The sequence below is a fragment of the Tamandua tetradactyla genome, chromosome 6, assembly GCF_023851605.1.
Source record: "Tamandua tetradactyla isolate mTamTet1 chromosome 6, mTamTet1.pri, whole genome shotgun sequence".
Taxonomy (NCBI): Eukaryota; Metazoa; Chordata; class Mammalia; order Pilosa; family Myrmecophagidae; genus Tamandua; species Tamandua tetradactyla.
Window position 1 is genome coordinate 75,297,188 of NC_135332.1, and position 22,504 is coordinate 75,319,691.

The 22,504-nt window shown below is 45.4% G+C and overlaps 1 protein-coding gene across 3 annotated transcripts in view; it reads left to right on the forward strand.

Moving 5' to 3' along the window:
• The window catches only part of TBCD (tubulin folding cofactor D), a 251,762-nt gene that overhangs the window by 174,869 nt on the left and 54,389 nt on the right, over nt 1-22,504 (forward strand). For all 3 annotated transcript variants that reach the window (XM_077166310.1, XM_077166311.1, XM_077166312.1), the window contains 5 exons: nt 5,151-5,224; nt 8,147-8,264; nt 9,609-9,669; nt 11,152-11,174; nt 18,104-18,135. In XM_077166310.1, the coding sequence (XP_077022425.1) occupies nt 5,151-5,224; nt 8,147-8,264; nt 9,609-9,669; nt 11,152-11,174; nt 18,104-18,135 (308 nt within the window). The remainder of the gene's footprint in view (nt 1-5,150; nt 5,225-8,146; nt 8,265-9,608; nt 9,670-11,151; nt 11,175-18,103; nt 18,136-22,504) is intronic.

A 22,504-nucleotide genomic window follows, 5' to 3' on the forward strand; every position in this document is an offset into this window, starting at 1 on the left:
GCAGGACTTCCACTGCTCTCGGCTCAGCTATGTCTTGGTGTTGTGTTTGGGATGACGCGGCATCTCAGCCCAGATGAAGACCAGGCATGCACTCTCCTGGGTGCAGTGCTCCTCTTCTGTGTGTGCAGGCATCTCTCGCTGGCCCTGTGCTCCCCTTGAGGGTCTTGGGGGGCATGAGGCACCAGTTCAGGGAGCATGCTGACTCTGAGGCCACTGTACTGGCCTGGGTCACATGTCTGACCCAGGGGTCTTGAATCTTCTGTCTGTTCATGGAACTGTGACAGGCTGGCTTGCAAATAGGGTAAAATTTCAGACCCTTCACAGTTTTGAAGGAGATTTATCAATTTGAGAGATTTGTCATCTGAATGGTGTTGAGTCTTCCAATCCATGAATATGGATTGTCTCTACATTTATTTCAGTCTTTAATTTCTTTCAGCAGCAGCTACACAAATCTCACACATTTACTGTATTTATTCTTAACTATTTCATTCTTTTTGATGCCATTGTTTTCTGATTGTGTGTTGTGAGTATAAAGATAACATATACTGAAACCATATATATTAGTTTTGGTAGTTTTACTGTAGATTCCTTGGGACTTTATGCATTTAGAATTCTGTCATCTGCAAAGAAAGACAATTTTATTTCTTCTTTTCCAATCTCAATGTCTTCCTTTCCTTTTTCTTTTCTTTTTTTTTTTTTAATAACTGCTTGCTAAATTTTTACCTCATTATACTGATTCGAACCCATGTACAATACTGAACAGACATGATGAGAAGAGACTTCCTTTCCTGGTTCTTATTCATAGGGGAGCAGCATCCAGTCTTCCATTATTACATGTAGCTGTGGGTTTTCTGAGGTGGCTTTCATTAGGTTGAGCGGATATCAGATTTTTCCAAATGCTGTCTCTTCATCTATTGAGATGATCTTGTGACTTTTATCTTTTGTTGCATTGATATGGTGTATCATGTTAATTGATTTACAGTTGTTATACCAACCTTGAGATGAATTCTATTTGGTCATGATGTTACTGCTTTTTACAGTTTGCTGAATTTGGTTTAATACTTTGGTAATGATTTTTGCCCCAGTGTTCTTGAGGGATATTAATTTGTAGTTTTCTTTTCTTATTATGTCTGTGTTTGGTTTTGGTGTCAGGGTAATTCTAGCCTCATGGAATAGGTTAGGAAGTGTTTCTTCTTTATTTTCTGAAAGACTTTGTGAAGGATTGGCATTATTTCTTTAAATATTTGATAGAACTCACCAGCAATGCCAATCTGGTCTGTTGTGTTCTTTGTGGAAAAATTTTTAATTACTAATTCAATTTCTTTACACGTTATAGTTCTATTCAAATTTTTAATTCTTCTCGAGTCAGTGTGCTGGTCTGAAAGGATTTATGTACCCTAAAAAGAAGCAGTGTTTTAATCCGAAACAATCTTGTGAGGGCAATGGTTTCTTCTAATCCCTATTCAGTACTGTGGGTTGGAAACTTTAATTAGATTATCTCCATGAAGATATGACTCACTGCAGAGTGGGTGCTAGACTGGATTAGGTGGAGATGTGTCTCCACCCATTCTAGGTGGGTCTTGATTACTTTACTGGAATCATATAAAAGAGGAAACATTTTGGAGAAAGCTGGAGATTCAGAGAGAGAGCAGAGAAGAGTGTCAGAGCCACAAGAGAGCCACGACAGAACACCACAGAACCATGAAGCAGAGAGTCCAGCTACTTTTGGACATGAAGAGGAAAACGCCTCCTGGGGAGCTGGAAAGGAAGCTAGCAGATGATGCTATGTTCGCCATGTGCCCTTCCAGCTGAGAGAGAAACCGTGACCGTGTTTGCCCTGTGCCTTTCCACTTAAGAGAGAAACCCTGAACTTCATTGGCCTTCTTGAATCAAAGTACCTTTCCCTGTATGCCTTAGATTGGACATTTTTATAGACTTGCTTTAATTGGGAATTTCCATGGCCTAAAAACTGTTAACTTGTGACCTATTAAACTTCCCCTTTTAAAAGCCGTTCTGTTTCTGGTATATTGCATTCTGGCAGCTAGCAAACTAGAACAGTCAGTTTTGGTAGTTCATGTCTTTCTAGGATTTTGTCCATTTCATCTCAGTGTGTGATTTGTTAGCCTAGAGTTCTTTATGGTATCCCTTAGAGAACTTTTCATTATTTGTAGGTTCAGTAGTGATATCCTCTCTTACATTTCTGAGTTTGGTATTTTGTGTTTTTTCTCTTATATTCTTTACCAGTTTAGAGTTGGTCAGTTTTGTTGATTTTTTCCCCCTGAGGGAACTAGCTTTTCATTTCATTGATTTTCTTCTATTGCTTTTTATTTCTTCTCTGATACATATTATTTCACTTCTTCTTTGTGATTTTAGTTTATTTTTTCTTCTTTTATTATTTCTTAAGATGAAAGCTTTGATTCTTGATTTGAGACATTTCTTCTTATTTGATAGTTGTATAAAGCAATAGATGTCTCTCTAAGCCCTGTTGTAGCTGCGTACTATAAATTTTGATATATTGATATATTTATCCAGTTCAAAATAATTTTCCTTATTTCTTCTTTGACCCATGGGTTAGTTAAAGGTGTGTTTAACTTCTAAATATTTCTGGTTTCTCTAGATTTCCTTTGATTTTGGATATCTTATTTATTTCCCTGGTAATCAGAGAACATATTTTATATATTTTCAGTCTCTTTAAATTCATTGAGATTTGGTTTGTGGCCTTTATTAGGGTCAGGGTTTTCTAGAGAAGTAGAATCTCCAGGAGTGTGTGTGTGTGTGTGTGTTTGTAAATATTATGAGACTTGTTGGAATTGGTTCATGAGACTGGGAATGGGCAAGTCCAAATCCTGTACGGCAGACTGCAACCCGGGAACTCCAGTGACGGTTTCCATGAATTCCCCAGGAGAAACTGGCTGGCTGAAGTAGAGATAGTTCTTTCTGACAGCTGAACTCTTCAGTTCGCCCTTTAAAGCCTTTTCAACTGATTGGGGGAGAATTCTCTCATTGCCAGAGGTAATTTCCTTTGTTGATTGTAGATGTGATCAACTGGATAATGATTTAAATCCATGAAAAACCCTCACCTTCAGGCCAGTGCTTACTTGACCAGACTACTGGACACCACAGCCCAGTCCAGGTGACACTAGAACTTAACCATCACAAGCCCATCCTTGGATGAGTTTTGGTGAATGTTACTTATGTGCTTGAAAGTCATGTTTATTCTGCATTCACTGGGCATGGGGTTTTAAAAATGTTAGGTGAAGTTGGTTCTAGCAGATACTAATGAATGCTCTTGTTCATTTTCTGCCTACTAGTCTATCACCTGAAGAGGGGGCTGTTGAAATCTCTAACTTAAAAAATTGTCCCTTTCTTCTTAAAGTTTTGTCATGTTTTTCTTCATGTATTTCAGGTGGGGCTCTTTGTTACATACGTATAGATTTATAATATTTTTATCTTTCTGTGTTGATCCTTTATCTTTATGAAATGTCCTTCTTTGTCTTATGTTACGTTTCTTGACTTAAAGTATGATATACTATTGTGGCCTAGGGATTGGCAAGAGTTTTCTTTAGAGAGCCAGATACTAAATATTTCAGGTCTCTGTCCCATTTTTTTATTGCTTTTATTTTTTCTTTAGGTAACAGTGTTGAAATGTACAGAATGTTCTTAGCTTGGAGCCTTACAAAAGGAGGCCCCTTTTCTATTTGTTCCCATGAAATCTTTTGCTATTAATTTCATTGTAAAAGTTACTTTTGTGTAAGTCTTTCTAGGGCAAACTTTGAAAATTGGAAAGTTTTCAGGATGCACAGAGTCACTTAGACCAAAAAGTCTTGTCTGTTCCTAAGTCCAGCCAGGCCCAAAGGTCCTCGTAATAAAGCAGCTAAGACTTTCTAATAGTTCAGAATTTACAAAGTGTGATCATGACCCTGTTATTTTTATGGTTTTTCAGAAGGGCAGATATTTCTGTCTTGGGCTTGGATTATATCAAAGAGGGTGCCAGTAAAAATGTAGAGAGGGTCTCTCCAGTTTTCTGGTACATAACCAGGCTCTTGAGAGACAGGGGCCTTCCATAGTGTGTTCCAGCAGCACCCCTTTCTCAGCCTTCAGGAGGTGGTGCTAGGCTGTCTTTGCTTTCATTTTTAAGGTTTGCTGATTCTGGATATATTTACACAATGTAATTTTACGTAAGGGTAAAAACACTGTTTTTAAATAAATAAAGCTTGTGCTCCCAGTGGCACTATTGGGAAAGATGAGTGTCACTCAACCTCCTGGCTTGGCCAGGAGGGGCAGAGCTCTGCAGGGCTGGGCAGAGACCACTGAGACGTCACGGTGTTTTCTGTCAGCGTCCAGGGAGTGTGTGATGGCATGGGCATCCCTGGCCTCAGGGAACTCACCTTGAGTGTAGAAAATGCCCCTTGGCAGAGCCTGGTGGTCGCCGAGGAGCCCTGGGAGAGTACTGTGGGGTCACCTTGGGCAGAAGTGAGAGACCCCAACCACAGCACCTGCCATCTTCCCATGTGTCATTCCAGTGCTTATTTGTGTGGACTTTTTAGTAATTGAAATACAGATACGCTCCTTTTGCATGTTTCCACCTAATAGTTTTATCATGTTTCTGTGTTATACAGCTATCCTAATTTTTATTTTAATTTAATGCCGACTTATTATTCCATCTCGTGCCTGTAGGGAGTCAGCTCTGTGGGGTGCTGTCAGCACTCTGACCCCACACGGTCTTCCTCTGGCTTCCTCTGGAGGAGGGACCCTGGACCTCCCTGCATGAGGCCTGCAGCCGTGCTCTGAGGTCCCGTGCCCTCTATAGACGTGTGGTCTGGATTGAAAATACGGCAATATGAAATGTGCTTCACATTTATGAGGTTGAGTCGTGAAATGTTTCATTTTCAACTCTTCTGATCTTCACAATGACAGTTTCTTGTGGTTCAATCTAACACATGTTCCTGAACACCTCATGGGAGGTTGAAGGCAATGTTTTGCCCATCTTGAATAGACCAAGAAGGGGGTGTATTTATACGAGTCAAGTTGAACCGTCTGTGTCCAGCTGTCCTGTTTCAAGAGTGTTATTTTGGTAAATTCTCTTTTTCTCGTTAGTTACAACCAGGGTTGCACCAACACTTTTCTCCTCCCCTTCCTCCCTGCTCCAGGGTCATCCGAGAGCTGTCAGCGAAAGCGCTGCATAACCTGACTCGGCGGGCCCCTGAGTACAGTGCCTCTCATGGTAGGTGTGTGGTGGGATGGCTGAAGGGTGCAGGGACAGCTGGGGGAGAACCTGAAGTGATGGCCATGACCTCTTCGAGGACAGGGGCTTTTAGGGGCCCCTCTGAGCCAGGGTTGCCCAGGTCACTGTGGAGCAGTGTGTGTGCCCCTGAGCTCCCTCCTGCTCATTGAGTGGGAGATTGCTGTCCTGTGTTATGTCTTCGCTCAGAAAGATTTGTACGGCACTTTGGAAGTGGGTGTCTTTGTTTTAAACAAGTGAAGTAATCCATAAGGCAAAGAGTGAACACCTGGCCTGCTGCTGTGGCATGCAGACAGGTGCTGGGCTGCGTCCCTGGCTTTCTGGGCATTTGCCATCTGGGGCAACAGCCAGTTACTCCCAAACGCTCTTCTCAATTTGTTAACATTTGTGAGATGGCCCTAAAGTACAGCCTCACATCCTGCAGCAGCATTAGGACTACTTCAGGATGAAGGCAGTGAATTCAGCTATGTCTGAATTTATTACACTCATTTTCATGAAGGAAAGAAATCTTTTTTGTGCCATCTTGTCTTTTCCACTGGGAATAAATTGTCATCTGCCTTAGGTGTCAGGAACAGCCATGCAGTTTTATCAAACTTACAAGTGTTCCCCCCAAATCCATAACTGTGATGACCTAGTGCCCCAGCCATGGTTCTTCCTCAGCAATCGTTGATTTTCTTTGTGTGGGTGTATTTAATGTAATAGGAGAATTGAACCAATTTAAGTTTGGGACCAGCTTTTCCTTGTTCAGTGATTTTCCTTCAGAGCTCAGGTGGTCCGCTCACGTCTTCCTGAGCTGCCTCTTTCTGACTGTTCACCCCTTGCACGCCTTCCCTGTGCTCATTTTTGATAATAAAATCAAAGCTTCCTCTTTTTCTGTTGGCCCCTCCTCTCTCCTCCAGCCTGCCCTTTCCTCTTCCTTCTTTTACCCTTAGCCTGAAATGCAAGTGGTCCCTGCTTCATGGCTTTCCCTCCAACTAACCCACTGCCCCTTGAATGGCTCGTGGGCTGCCTTCTTCTGAGCCTGAGGTCATTGGGCACTGGGGCCCCCTGACCAGATATGCTGTCCCCTCTTTGGCTCACACCTCATTGGGCATGACCGACGACTCCCAGAGCCCCGGCCTGGCTCAGGTCTACACATCTTGGGTTGTCACCCACCCCTGCCTCTCCCTGGTCCTCTCCCCTTATGCCCTCCTCCTCTACCTCTGCTCCCTACAGGGTCCCTCCCTTGTGGGGAGAAACAATGAGTTCTTTATCTGAGCAGCATTTAAAAATATTCCAGCCCCACATCAGAGTGGGTCTGAAGTGAACCATGCTTACCTGTGGCTCTCAGAGCTGCCTTGGAGACCCTGCAGCCTCCCTGCAGGGGGCTTTTGGCATCATCATTCTCTCAGGGACCATGGCCCAAAATGTGGCTGTGTCCTGGCTCCCGAACCCTCATACTGATCTGTACCCTGGATATCCTTACCATCTTCCGGGGCTATCCTGCTGTGACTGATGCTCGCTGTTGTTTACTGGGTCCGTGGCTGGGACTCCCTGGCCAGGTCCTTCTGTGCAGATGCGGCCCTTCTGTGCAGATCCAGCCCCAGCAGCGGCATCCACCGAGTAGGCTCTTAGGCTGCCTCCTGTCCCCTTCCCGCCTACCTGGAGAGTACGTCTCGGGGTGCTCCTGAGTCTTCTCCGCATACTCCCTTCTGCCTTGGCTCCTGCCAAGTTGTCTGCCTGGGAGCCCCCTTTTGTCTTCTGAGTTTTTATTTTCACTTCAAATCACAGTTCCAAAATCTATTTCTCTGACTTGTTTCCTAGTACTCTTATCTAGAACTTATTTCTCTTTCCCTCTTTTAGTCCTTTGAGCACATCTTCCATAAAGAATTTTAATTCTTTAGAAGTTTACTCCTTTGTACTTAGAACGAAGTGATGTACCCCTTCTATTGGGCCCTCCTATGTGCTTCCCCTAGGTGCTGCCCCCAGCCCGCTTACAGTTTCTCTGTTGCTCCTCCCCTCCTGGTTCTGGGGAGCCCCAGCCCTGCTGCTCCTCTCTTGGTTCTGAGGGCCCCCACTCTGCTGCTTCCTCCCAGTTCTGGGGGGCCCCAGCTCTGCTGCTCCTCTCTTAGTTCTGAGGGCTCCCACTCTGCTGCTTCCTCCTGATTCTGGGGGTCCCTGCTCTGCTGCTCCCCCACACCCTGCTCACTTGGTCCTGCAGCAAGGTTGAGCTTCATTCAGTTGAGATAAGGCCCTGCTTCCTTTGGTGCCAGATTCCCTTATAAAACCAGCTTTTCCCATGTGCAGGATGATGTTAAGCTGCCCACATTCACACTCACACAGGGTTTCTCCAGTTGCTTAACCAAATACACTGAAAGCCCCTTTCTGGAGTCAGGCGCCTGGGAGATGGGCTCTCAGTAGCCTCCCCTGTTCCCAGGTGGCTCAGCTTCCTCTGTCTACCTCTTACTTTCTCAAGTTGAGGGGAGCACACAGTACACAGATGCACAGTATCTGAGTGCCTAAGTACCGGGAGAGGCTGATGACCTGGATGGAGCTGAAACACGGGACATTTTCTCTCGTCCCTGTTCTCTGTCCTCACCCCATGTCACTCACCCTATGTCTGAAGAGCCTAAGGAGTGTCTGTTGTTTCAGAAGCCCTGGAACAGGCCTTATTAGAGCTCATGGGAGACTGCTCGTCCCCTCTGACAGACATGGGGGCTTTGGCTTCTCAGCCTACCCCTTGTAAGAGCTGCATTTGTACCTCCCAAACTGCTATTGAGATCAGAGCCGGGTGTTTTGATGGGGCTGCTCCTTGCAATCCCTGTGCAGTGGTGTAGCCTCATTTCAGTTTCTGAATCTTTAGTCTTTAACAGATTATTTTTATGCATGCTCATTTAGCCTGTCCTTCCTGCTCTTTCTTTGCAGTTCTCCCAAGACTGTTGTCCTTGACGCTGAGTCCAGATCTACACACACGTCACGGTGCGATTCTCGCCTGTGCAGAGGTCACCCATGCCTTGTCCAGACTTGCAGCTGAGGAGGGCAGGTATGGAGACAGGACTATAAACTAAGGCTTCGTTCATCCCCTTTCAGCTGTCCTCTCCACTCCACTCCATGGTATAATCACAGTGATCTCGTACTTGGGAATGCCTCATCCATTTTAATTCTAATTTATTCATACCAGGTTCATAGAGTCTTCTAAGTTGCCCCGTTTCATGTGATGAAGTCTGTAAACCATCCTCTCTCCCTTGGCGAGGAATGTTTGGTTGACAGGACCACCCACCTCACCTCTGTCCGAATGTGGCAGTGCACAGGCCAGGGCCTGCGTGCCCAGGTGGATGGCCTGGTCCTGGGGAGACATGTCGGCCGCCCTGCCCAGCCATCTCCTGTGTCAGGACACTGTCTCCTTTTCTGAGGTGTGAGGAGTTAGATCATAAAAGCAAAGACACACTCTCAGCAGTAGTGTTGAGAAGCTCAGCATCTAGAATTCTTTGTTCATCTGTTGCTTTTAATAATTTAAAACACTGGAGAACATAAATTTAAATGAATATAAATCTCCTTTGAGGATTTTTCAATTGGCTTTGTTTGTAGAAATAATGACCAAGTACAAAGTATAATGTTACTGAAGAAGTTCGTTCCTCGAGAATGTTTTGTTCCCTTGTTAGCATTTAAAAGCAACTGGTAGACTTTCTTTCCTTGCATTGACTTTTCCTCAAAACGAAAACCTCAGGGATGCATTCTAGCATTGGCCACCTGGTTCTTGGACTCCAGTTGAAGAAACCTGTACTTAATCCAGTGCTGCTTCATGGGGCCCCCGGTGACACAGCGACAGCATCACCGCCAGATCCGGCCTGCCTGCTCCTCCAGGCTTCTTGGGCTCACATGCCGCTGGGGTGCCCAGTGCTGCACCCCACAGCAGACACCAAGACTCTGGTCCTGTGCTAGTGCACCAGCACGCCTGCAATTTGCCAGCAAACCCATCCAGGCCAGTAGGCAGGCCTGCTCTGTTGACTCTGTTCTGTGCAGATATAAACCCAGGAGTGGAGCTGCTGGGTCTCGGGGCGCATGTGTCACAGCCTCACTGGGGATGGACAGTGTCTCTTCTAAGGGGTGGGCCAGAGGCTGTGAGCTTTCAGGGCACCGGCTCCTGGAGTCTCAGAACTGCCTGCATGAGGAGTTGCTGCACAGATGGTGCCGTGACATGGTGCTGCGGCCGCCTAAACTCAGACATGGAGAGATGTGGCCCTGCAGGGATCAGCGAGGACCAGAGAGGCCTGGACAGAACAGCATCTTCTTCGGACCATGTGCTTGTCTGGCGTGGGCCCTGGGGTTGCATATGGTCACAAGTGGTCATGCATGGTCTGAGGCGCTGTTGTTTGATCTCCTGCAGGCCCACCGCTCACTACCTGGACGGGAAAACCGTGGATGGGCTGAAGCAAATTCACCACGAGGTTGGTAGGCACCTCTATGCCGAGCAGTGCAGATTTCCATGTGGGGTCATGGTGTCCTTCTGACCCACCTAGCACCCTCCTCTCCCCTTGGCCACGGGTGGGTCCTGAGGTGATGAGTAGAGAGCTGGGTGCTGCAGGGGGTTGCTGCCGCAGGAGTCTCTTTCTGAGGACTCCGCTTGTGTTGCCAACCACCTCAGGGGTCTCTGGGGATGGGGATCACACGCTGACCATGAGCATAAATTTGCTGCTTGTGTAGCCAAAATATCCTTGGTATGATATATAAATTCACTCAGTCCAGTTAGTGAAAGCTTCTTAGTAGCCTTCATCTCGGTGTTGAAGGTCTGTTTTCCTTCTGAGGTCCTGACTCACAGGCTCGGGAGACATACGCTGTCCCTGCAGGCTGTAATAACAAAGGGCACTCAGAACATGCTGCCTTCTCACTCTTGCCAGGACTGCTGCAGGGGAATGGCAGGGATGGGTCAGCAGTGTTGGCCATTCCTCCCCAGAGGCACACATACGAGGGGGTCTTGAGGCTCCTGGTTACACCCAGAACTCTATAGGAGTGGCTTCCGGGGAAGGGGTGTGTGTTTTTATGGGTTTTTGGAATTTTCAAGGGCTCTGGGACTCAAAACAGGTAAAGTATGAACCACTGCTCTTCAAGTCATAATCATTCACAAGGAATTATGTTGCTTTGCTGTTTGTAAATAAAGTTTTGTATTGATGATGTTTTTCTTTCTCAAAGAATCAGCCTTTATGGTGTGGCGAAGCTGTTTTTTGTGTTACTTATGTCTTTCCATTTGTGGGAATGGGATTGAGTGCTCACTTGCAACCTTTAGGGCCACGTGACAGTGACCAAGGACGGTGTGCAGGAGAGCCTGTCATTCCCACAGCAAAACTCTCAGCTCCCTGGGCCTGGGCGCCTTTTCCTCTGAAGTGTGGGTGATACCTGCTCCTGCCCCACAGAGTGTGAGAATCCAGCTGTGCATTTGGGAAGATTAGGGAGCTTTTGATACAATATAAGCGCTGGCCCAATTTTAGCTTGGTGGCAGTGGCAGTGTTGCTTGTTGCTTTTTGTTCCGAAGAAGGAACGGTCAGCATCCGCAGAGCATACCCAGTTGTCTCCCGAGGGACCACTTGGTGGGACAGGAGGACTCGAGCTTGCTCACTGGACCGGAGCAATCTGGCTGCCCCTCACTGGCCTTGCCTCCTTGGTCTCTATGAAGGAAGCCATGGCAGTCCCGCTTGCTTGGCTGTGGTGAGGATTAAATGAGGGGTGCACGTGAAGAGCTCAGTGAGAGCCTGAGCTGGTCAAAATGGCCTCACTCCTCTGTGCACTCCCTGTCCCTGTCCACAGCCGATCCAGAGGCTTAGAGACATTTGCTCATTAAATTTGATAATGTTGCGTGGGTATGTGCATGTGTGTAGTACTGTTAAAGCACAATTATTTAAAAACTGAATTACTTTCCAATTATTTATTTTTAGCTTTATGGTCGCCAGTTATACAGGTAAGTTTTACAAAACTTGTTATTTTATGTCTTGTGTCTTACTGAAAAAGATATATTGTCAGCAAAAGGTTAAATTAGTCTTGTTAATACTTTTAAGTAGCTGTGTCATGTGGCTTCCTTGCCGTTTTTTGTACCTTGTTTATTTTATTTGAGTAAGGGTCTTGTCATTTGGTTCAGTATTCAAAAGATCTAAAAGGTTTAACTTGGTGTTTTGAAGCTTTGTTGAGGTGTATTCGATAGGTATAAGGTCTGCTTGTTTTGTGCTCTGGTGAGTTTGGGTGATTGTGCAGTCATGGCTGTCACCCTAAAGAATTCCCCCTCCCAGACCTCCAGCCTCAGGTTACTCGAGTCTCTACCACTACAGTTTGCTGTTTCTAGAATTTTATGCAAATGGAATCCTAGAATATGAAGTCTTTTGTGCCTGGTTCCTTTCACTTAGTATCCTGTTTTGACATTCATCCCTGTTGTATGCTGTCATCTTTTGTTCCTTTCATAGTTGTCTGGTATTCCGTGTTGTAGATATGCCTCAGGGTGTTTAGGCATCTGTTCGTGGACATGTGGGTTGTCTTTGGCTGTGGCTGCTAGGCGTATGGGCATGGAAGCCCTCGCGTGGACAGATGTCTGTGTGTCTCGGGTAAATGCCTGGACTGGCGTGGATGGGCCATGGTAAATGTGCCTTTGGGTTCTGGCAGCTTCTCCAGGGTTTGAGCTGGCCTTCCTGGGCCCTGCTGCTGTGCCATGTCCGATCAGACTTGGCGTTGTGATCTTTTGAACCCGAACCCGAGACCTCCCTGCTGCCTTGAGGTGCCTTTCCCAGCGGCTCGTGAGGGCCATGCCTTGTGTGCTGCTTGCTAGCTGTAATCTTCTTGTGGGTATCTGTTCAAGTCTTTCCATTTTACAAAAGGTGTGTTGTCTGTCTTCTTATTGAGTTGTCAGCATTCTTTATGCACTCTGGATGCACGCCCTTTGTCAAACATATAACTTGCCCATATTTTCTTCTTGTCTCTGGCATACCATTTTGTTTTTTTCTTGGTGGTTTTTTGATGTAACTGTTTGTGGATTCTCCTCTGTTCCTGAAGTTTGCTAACTTTAGGTGCTCCTCTCGCTTCCGTGGTGTGGAGCCGCTGGTGGCTTGCTTCCTAGGCTTCCCAGACCTGTGCCAAGAGGCCAGAGCCACGTGTGGGGCAGGCTTCTCCTAATGGCCTGGCAGCAGTTTGGATGCAGAACTTGGGATCCAGAATTGGCTCTTTGACAGGTCTGCCCACCCACTTTCTTTTTTTTTTTAAGCATCACAGTGTTACCTTTTCCCTCTTTCCCTGGGCACGTGCGTCCATGCAGGTAACCAGATACTGGAGCTCTCTGGGGCTGGGTGGGCCCCTGGCAGATCCTGCCCTGCTGTGTCCCACCCTCAGTCCTGTTGCCCCACTCTTGCTGTCTGGCTGGCAGGAACCGCCCTGGTGTCCTTCATGCTTGTACTCCCTGAGGGAAGGCAGCCCCTGCCTGTGGGCCACAGCACGGCTGCTTTTCCACAGATTGATTTTAATCGAGGGTGGGGCAGGGCACAGCGGTGCCAGCAACCAGGAAGGTGGCACAGCCAAAGGCAGGGCTGCAGGATGGTCGCTTGCCTTCTGTGCATCGTGGGCAGTACGTGGTGGGGGGGTTGAGGGGTGGTGTCAGAGGCACGAGGTCATTTTAACACTAGGATGGACTTAGGCCTCCCCTTCACCGCCCTCACCCTTGGGGGTCAGTTGGACTTGGGTGTTTGCAAGGCAGCGGCTGCCTAGTGCTCCCTCCTTCCTACACTCCTGCTCTGAGATGTGTGTAAAGAGCTGCTTTCTTTTCCCACCCCACCCTTTTGCTCTCCTTTTGATATATCATTATAGATTCATGGACTCTTCTGTTATTTTTCTTCAATATGTTGTAATCCATTAGCATAATTATTACTCCTTTTGGTGCTCATATTATTCCACATTTGGTCCACAGGAGCCCTTTGAATGGACTCCTGTGTCATTTTGACATATCCCCACAGCCTTTGAATACTTCTTTGTAGCAAGATCTTTTTAAACCTCTTCCTTGTTCTTTATTTGCCTTTTGTTCCCACTCATGTCATTTGGATTTTGAAAAGGATTTCCGTAATTTTTTAGTGGATTGATTAACTGACTTTTGAGAGTTAAAAAAAATACAGAGTTGATTCTTGTTATTTGTCGTAGTTATACAGCCCCTGAATTAGGGACTACTGAGCCCTTGCCCGGAAGGGTGGGCTTCCTGTGCCCTCCCACTCCAGCTTGTGCTCCCTGTGTTTCTGTTTAAAGACCCCTTTTGTCTTTTGCTTCCTCCTTCAATTTGCATACAGTGAAGTAAGTCTTCAGGACATTTTAGAGCCGCATTTCTACCAGCCCCCTGAATGGTGCCTTGGATAAGGGCAAATGGACCTCAAGGCAACGGGGCTCCTTGCACCCTTCCTCTGCTTTGGAACAACCGGGTCCACTTTAAAAACATTGAAATCACCAACAGAAAGCACAGAAATATGGAAAACATGCACCACATACCCCACGAAAAGGCCGCTTGTTTGCAGCAGCCTGCTTATTAGCCTCTGTTGGGTACTGCGTGTGGGGCGCGTGCCATTTGTGCATGGCAGGTCCGTGGATAATGAGGATCAACTACCTATTGTTTTTGCAGAGTTTGCCCTGTGCAGCAGGAGAGGTGTGTTCGAATATGGGTATTAGGAAGAATAATTTGATTTTACCTTGAGCACTTTTTTCTTCTGAGTGGCACTGATGAGGTGTATGGGGAATCTGGCAAGGTCAGAGAAGCTGGCTCTCTTAGCAAAAGGAGTTGAAATATAACAGACTGCAGTTTAGTTCTTGGGTTGCAGCTGATGTCGGTGAACAGGGGTCTTGCTGTTCTAATAAACCAGAGTATATTTCTGAATATTGTTTGTGGTTTGAACTAAATTTCCTACAGGACATCAATCTCCTTAGCTTAGGAAAGAAGTGTGGACTTGAAGGTTATTACTTTAATAGATAATAACCTTCGCTCACCATTCTCATTTTAACATTGGCAAAGCAAAAATGGGAGTTTTTCATTCTTCTGTTATTGTTTTGCCAGAGAGTTATTTTTTTAAAAGTCAGTGTTTTTGAGAAATGATTTACAGACATTAAAATTCACCACTTTACGTGTGCCTATGCAGTTGTATAACCACCACTGTAATCGCTGTGTGAGAACGTTTCCATCACTCTCGCGTGCAGTCTCCTCCCTCTGCCTGGCGGACACTGATCTGTTTCCTGACACTTTAGCTGCACCTTTTCTTCTGTCCTTTCTCATCTGTTAACTCAGTGTATTTTATTTGTATGAATTTCTGTTTTTTATTTCTTGAAGTTCCATTTGTGTCTTTTTAAATATCTTCCATCCTCCTCATCATGCTTGTATTTTCCTCTACCTTGTGCTCATCCCATCATCGTGCATGTTTCTGGGTCTGTTTTTTATTGATTGAGTTTTTTTCTAGTTAGGAGTCTTATTTTCCTGTTCTTTACATGCCTGTTTTTTTTTTTTCTTTCTTACAGAAATTAGGTTTATAGGAAGCCTACTGATTTTTTATTATATACCAGACTTTGTGAAATTTATGTTGCTGGGGACTGGATTTTGTTCTGTGCCTTTTAATAATATTAGATGTTTTTGTGGGATGTATTTAAATTAGTCAGGATCAGTGGGATCCTCCCAGGCTTCCTTTTTTTTTTTTTTTAACGTTTTTTTTATAGTAAAATACAATATATATACAAACCAAAGAAAAAAAGAGAAAAAGCAATAATTTTCGAAGACAATTCAACAAGTAGTTACAGAACAGATCCCAGAGTTTTTCGTATGCTACTATTCTACCATATCAGATTTTTTCTTCTAGGTGCTTCAAAACACTAGAGGCTAGAAGGAATTAATATAGTGATTCAGTGGCCATCCTTGTGTGCCAAATCCTGTTCTCTCTTTTGTACCTCCTCCTTCTCTTTTGATCCTTCCCCAATTTATAGGGATCTTTAGGTAATGCTTGTTCTGACTTCTTCATGTTGAGAAAGGGTGTTGTGTTAGTTAGATTCAGTTGTCAACTTGGCCAGGTGAGCATACCTAGTCTTGTTGCTGTGGACATAAGCCAATGGTACGTGAACCTCATCTGTTGCTAATTACATCTGCAGTCAGCTAGGAGGTGGGTCTGCTGCAATGAGTGACATTTGACTTAATTGGCTGGTGCTTAAATGAGAGAGCGTGATGTTGCACAGCCTAGCAGCTCGGCATTCCACATCTCAGCACTAGCAGCTAGCAAACTAGAACAGATTTGGTAACAGGAGTGGGGTGCTGCTGCGGTTTGCAAATACCAGACCTGTTGGAACGGTGTTTTGGATGGCTAAGGGGAAGACTTTGGAGGAACTGTGAAGAGATTGATGATGAAGTCCTGGAGTGTTTGAAGAGACTGTTGGTGTAAATGGAACTACTACCAGTCTTGACAAAGGAGGACACAAAAGGGAAAAAATTGGAGTTTGCAGAGTGAGAACCATGGAAGCTCGGGTCTGAAGCCAAGAAACCTTGGCCAGGAGAGTGGACCCACCCATATACATGGAGAGGGTGAGTTTACCCTGAAGGGCAAGGATGAGTCTCCCCTCTCATTGCAGTGGAAGAGTTGTGCAGCCTCAGGGCTTGGAAAAGGCATAGCACGCTCCTTGGGGGACTGGGAGAGCCTGGCTGCCACCATGTGGAGGGGTTGAGCGTGTGCCCCAGAAATGGCAGAGAGCCCAGGGGTGGCCCTGATGCCTGGAGAGAGTGGAGCCCAGAGGTGGTCTCCTTGATGTTCCCTGAGGTTGATTTGGAAAGAGGCCGGCCACTGCATAGGCCCTTGGAAGGGGTGGGATCGCCACTTTCTACAGCCGAAGGATAAATGACTTTCAGACTTTGAAATCCAGTGGTGTTTGCCTGCAGGTTTTCCATCCAGTTTCTCCCTATCTGTGTTTATCCTCCTTTGCATATTGGCATCAGATAATTTGTTTTGAGATCCACAGGCCCACAGCAAGAAGAGAAGTTTTTGCACCTGTTTAAAGTGATGCTTGAAGTTGCCAAGTTGACAAGGGGTGGACATGTGTTAGTTAGATTCAGTTGTCAACTTGACCAGGTGAGCATACCTAGTCTTGTTGCTGCGGACATAAGCCAATGGTACGTGAACCTCATCTGTTGCTAATTATATCTGCAGTTGGCTAGGAGGCGTGTCTGCTGCAATGAGTGACATTTGACTTAATTGGCTGGTGCTTAAATGAGAGTGTGATGTTGCACAGCCTAGCAGCTCAGCATTCCTCATCGCAGCACTAGCAGCTAGCAAACTAGAACAGGTGTCCACATTAAAGGATAGGGGGATGCAATTAATTGATATTCTTGGAGAGGCCTGGGTTTCAGGATTTATCTGACCTAGCAACCCTCTGGGAATTATAGTTTCAGGAAAGCAAATTTAGTGCATGAAACCTTTATAGAGTCTCAGTTCTAGTCCTGGGTGTACTGAAGAGTTAATAGGAGTGATGTTGGTTGGGGTTTAGCAAACCGTGGCAATCAGCACTATCTAACTGAAGCTTCTAAGAGCAGCCTCCAAAATAGCCTCTCGACTCCATCTGATCTCTCTTGCCACTGATGCCTTATTTTGTTACACCCCTTTTCTCCCCCTTGGTCCGGAAGGTGTTGTCAGTCCCATGGTGCCAGGGCCAGACTCATCCTGGGAGCCATGCCGCATGCCACCCAGGAGACCTTCACCCCTCAATGTCACATTCCACACAGTGGAAGGGCAGTGACTTTCTTTATATAGTTGGGTCTAGAGAATCAGGCTTCCTTTTAAGCTTTGTGGTGGTGGATCCAGAGCGTGTTAGATTAGGTACCATGTATGCCCACATTGACCGCCCGTTCTGCAGGTTCCACCTGACACCTCCTGCGCTCCCTGTGTGGCAAGGTCCTCTAGGGCTGGTGGGCTGCTCCCTGCCTGTGCAGGCTCCAAGAGCTGTCCTGCCCTCTCCTCAGGTGCTTCTTTCCTCCCAGGCTGAATAGTTTCTTTTCATGTGTGTGCCGATCCGTAGTTGGCCAAAGGCCCAAGGAGACTGGTTGCTCTCAGCTCTCCAGAGCCATTTCTTGGGCAGTCCCTCACCCTACACCCGGCCCCTCCAGTTCCAAGTCTTGACCTCCCTGAACTCCCACCCCCAGCTCCTGCTTGCGCCCCCAGGCTCGCCCCACTTGAGTCTGGGGCTGTTGGCGCTGGATCCCACGTCTCGGGAGCCACAGTCCTGCGCTACTGCCCAATGTCCGAGATCGTCAATACTGTCTTCCTTTTTTCTAGTCGTTTAAGGCAGGAGGGTGAGCCTGGTTGCTGCTCCTCTGTCCTATATGGAGGCCGAGACACACACGTGTTTTATCTTCTCATCAAACTGTTTCTTAAGCTGGCTCCTTCGCAGCCTGGCAATCCTGCTGTCAGCTTCATTCGGGTCTAACCTCAAGAGTGGACAGAAATGGCAGTCTTCCTTCTCTCTGGTTTTATTCACGAAAGGACATTAATGGATTACTTCTTTGGGCTAGATTATGATACTTTTCTGGTGTGCCAAATTATTTGATCTTTAAAAAGTGGAAGCATGGGACGCTGTTTAGAGTTACTTGTATGTCACAGGATGGTGTTGCCAGTCCCTGTGAGACAAAGTTGTGGTGTCCAAAATGGAAAGAACAGGGTAACTGAAGGATGGGGGATCACTTGCTTTTTCAATTTTTTTCACAAAAAGTTCATACTTTAGTAGAAGTATCAGTTAATCAACATTTTAATATTGTTTGGAGCCTGAAATTATATATGCTGTTTGATGAAGATGTTTTACCTTATTTTATATACGAACACATTTTAACTGTGATTGTTTTTGTTAAATTTTTAGGGGTCTGGGAGGAGAACTCATGAGACAAGCAGGTAGGTCTGAAAGATGGAAGATTGCAGATTACATGTTGCACACTGTTTGGGTTTGCGAAAGCTGCTGGAATGCAATAGACCAAAAATGGGTTGGGTTTTACAATGGAGATTCATTATCTTACAAATTTACAGTTCCAAGGCCCTGAAAATGTTCAAATTAAGGCATCAACAGAACAACTTTCTCTGAAGAAAGGCTGATATCATCTAGGGCTCCTCTCTCACATGGGAAGTCACATGGCCGGTGTCTGTTGATCTTTCTCTTCTGGGTTTCATTGCCTTCCGCTCCTGTTCTCGCTCCAAACTCTCTCCGCTTTTCTGTCTTTTATCCTCTTAAAAAACTCTGGTAAAAGTTTAAGACCCACCTTGAATGGGCGAGGTCACATCTCAATTGAAACAACCTAATCAGAAGATTCCACCCACAATAGGTCTGTCCTACAGGGATGTAGTAAAAGAACACGGCCTTTTCTGGGGTACATGACAGCTCCAAACCAGCGCACAGTCCTTATTCCAGCCATCAAAGAAAGACACAAAAGGTCTCAGTGCCTTTACTTCGTTTTTAAAATAAAATGAAGTAAAAACAATGAGACCTTTTTCTCCTGAGAATGTGTCCTTTTGCACTAACAAGTAGTCATTTTCTCTAGTTAGAATTGCCTCTGGGGGTGGAACTGATTTGAACATAGTTCCTGATCTATTTCTGCCTCTAATACTTCTGTTCCTATTTTTGTTTAACTTCGAGGTATTTTCATTTTCTTGTGGATTTAAATGCATTTAGTAGCCATGGGGTGGGTGGGGATGAGGCAGAGCAGAGGGGCAGTATGTCTTTAACAAAGGGTTAAATTAAGGATGTATATTTAAATTAAATACAGAGCAAAGAATAAATTTTCAGATAAGATATAGATGTTTGGAGGGAACTCAGATGCAACTGACAAATTAAATATCTAAGTTTACTGAAGCCTATTTAGCTGTTCTGAAAAATTTGGCACAGTCCTGGTTTCTTGGATGGATGTTTACCCCTGGAGAGCCCCTTGTCGGGCTGGGGGGTCAGTAGGTGCAGATGTGAGAGTGATATGCCACGCGTGGGGAGGCCAGCATGTGCTTATCAGTCTAGTGGGTGTGGGGGCTGGGTGGAGACCGGTGGGTCCCTGGAAGGGCTGGAGAGGTGGGGAAAGTGAACGGATAGGCCCTCTGCTTTGGCTGATGAGCCCCTTCATCTGCGCTCTAACTCCCTAGTGAGTCCCCCTTTGCTGCGCTCTGATTTGGCCGGTAACCACCTCACCCCCCACCCCACCCCTGCCTCGACTGAGGTCAGAGCTGGTTGGCTGGTCTAAACCTGAACTCCCAAGCAAATGGTAAAGGCCTTCCTTGGCTTCACCTCTCACCTTCTGCTGCCTTAGATTCTGCTTCTCTCTTTGCTTCTTGGGAACCCTAGGCTTGCTTCTGAGACTGGACTTGGTGCTTCTCTCATTTCTTCCTTTGGCAATCCTCTCCCTGACCCTCACTGTCTGTGCACAGGGGTCCCAGGTGCCCCGAGGGTGTGTGCACAGGGGTCCCAGGTGACCGGAGGCTGTGTGCACAGGGGTCCCAGGTGCCCCGAGGGTGTGTGCACAGAGGTCCCAGGTGCCCTGAGGGTGTGTGCACAGGGGTCCCAGGTGCCCTGAGGGTGTGTATACAGGTCCAGGTGCTCTAATGGTCTGTGCACAGGGGTCCTAGGAGCTCCTCATCCACCTGTTGCACTCACCACTCCTCTGTGTAAAGAGTAACAAGTCGCCAGAATAATTGCGAAAAATAAAATTGCTAATTTTAGCCAAAGATTTCTTTAAAAAGCAACGTTTATACCTATTAGGTGTTTGGCATATTTATACCACCCCAGGTTCTTGGATGTTTTCCCCTGAAGGATAGCTGTGTTTGGTGATGTTTTGGGGACCTCTGTGCTGGCTGACTCCCACCTGACTCTCCACCCTAGTCCCTCTGTCCTCTGCTTGGGGAGCCTCTGGAGTGGGGTGCTTCACCCCTTCGGACCCTCTGGCTCCCTGCTTGGAGGCAGAAAGCTAGGTTAACCACCTCTGATGGGGCCACGTCCCTGACTGCTCCCCAGGTCCTGGTCCTGCTTGGTAGCCCCTGCCCTCTTGTCTGCTCCTTCTGGATTCTGGTGACTATTTCCTTCCCCCTTGGGTGGGGTGTGATGGCAGTTACTCATTCTGCAGTCCTAGGAGCATCCCAGGAACCTTGCACGTCTGACACAAGCGCGGTCTGCTCCAGTGACATCTCGAGTGACACCTGGATGTCAACTCAGGACTTTTCTTCATTCTTGTTCATCATTTCGTTCCTAGGAAATGATTTTCCTTTTCAATTTTATTGAAGTGTAAATAGTGTAAATGAAATAGCTCCGCAAAGTTTGTAGTCTTGCCCCACCCCTCCAACCCTGAATTTTTTTAAAACTTTTTTACCGTATAATATGACTTATATGCAAAGCAAAGAAAGAAAAAAACAATAGTTTTCAAAGCATTCTTCAACAAGTAGTTACAGGACAGATCCTGGAGTTTGTCATGGGTTACCATACTATTATCTCGGATTTTTCCTTCTAGCTGCTCCAGAACATTGGAGGCTGGAAGGAATATATATATTTTTATCATCACTTTTTTTTTCTTTTTGTGAAAAATAGCATATAAATACAGAAAAGCAATACATTTCAAAGCACAGCACAACAGATTTCAAATTTCAGAGTTTTATAAGGGCAAGCCTCAAGATCAGTGGCTTAGCCTATTTCCTTGGGAGTCAATTGACTTACGTTTATTAAGTTATTTCTGGGGTATAGTCCTTTGGATTCAAAACCCATTGTGAGGGGTTTAATAACACCTCCTTGATAGCCGTAGATTCCAAATTTTGTCTCAGTAACCCTTAGAAACTCTCAGAAGTTCTGATCATCTTTCTGGATGTTTGAAACACCTCTTCTGACATCACCAGATGCCCCTGGGAGAGAAGCAACTCACTTCTCTGGGTTTCATTCCTCTCCCAGAGCTTGTGTTGTGATTCTTTACTTCGTATGAGCTCTCCAGGCATTTCAAGCAGATATTTGTTTTCAATTTTGTCCAGCTTTTAAAAAAATATTGTCTTAACTGGAGGGTTAATAGGAATTCACATGTCTCTTACTTTTTAAAAAGTTTTTTATTTTGAAATAATTATAGACTCACAGAAACTTGTAAAATTAGTATGTAGGAGTTTCTGTACCCTTCACCCAGCTTTCCCCAATGACAATGTCTTTTATTACTGTTGGACACTATCAAAGTTCGGAAGTGGATATTAGTACCATGTCGCTAACTAGACCACAAAACTGATTGTTTTTCCCAACACTGGGAAAACCCATGTGTATGTCTCTGTAGTGCTGTGCCACACACAGATTTGTGTAATTGCAGCCACAATCGACATGTAGCATTGTCCTGTCACCACAAAGGAGCTCCCCCCATGTACCCCTTTCTGTTCACACCATCCCTCCCTTTCCCTTGCCAACAATAGTCTGTTTTCTATTGTGATGGTTTTGCCATTTCAGAAATATTATATAAATGGAATCACACAATAACTGTTTGAGGAGGAATTTTTTCATAAGTGTAATGCCCTTGAGACCTATCCAGATTGCTTATGTGTTTTAGTGGTTCATTCCTTTTTTATTCTGTTGTCTAGTTATGCCAGAGTTTGTTTAACCATTCACCCTGTTAAAAGACACTTGGGCTGTTTCCAGGTTTTTGCTATTATGAATTAATCTGACAAGAACATTCGAGTACAAGTTTTTATGTGAATGTAAGTTTTCATTTCTCTGGGATAAATGCCAGGAGTTCAGTTGCTGGGTCATATGGTAAGTGTGTTCAGTTTTATAAGGATCCTGCCAAGCTATTTCCAGAATAGCCATGCATTTTAACATTCCCACAGGCGATGTATGAGAAATCCAGTTTCTCTGTTTAATAGGTGGTATCTCATTGTGGGTTTAATTTGTGTTTCCTTAACAGCTAATTTTGTCAAATATCTTTTCACATACTGTTGTATTTTAACTTGAAAAATGCATTTAAAGTTCATATGCAGAGTTAATCGTCCAGAAAATTGTTTTAAAAATAGTGAGGACTTGGGTACAAGGGTAGAATTCTCACCTGCTATGTGGGAGACCTGGGTTTGATTCCAGGCATGCACTTCCCCCCCAAAAAAAAATTCAAGAAAAGATGCTACAGTAATGGGATACCCACATGGAAAAAGAGTGAAATGTGACCCCTGCCATATAGCATACAAAAAAAAATAGTGAGGACTTGTATTTTTTGGTCATAAAAACATAGTATAAGACTATTCTATTCAAAACAGAATGGTGTATTCTTAGGCTCAGACA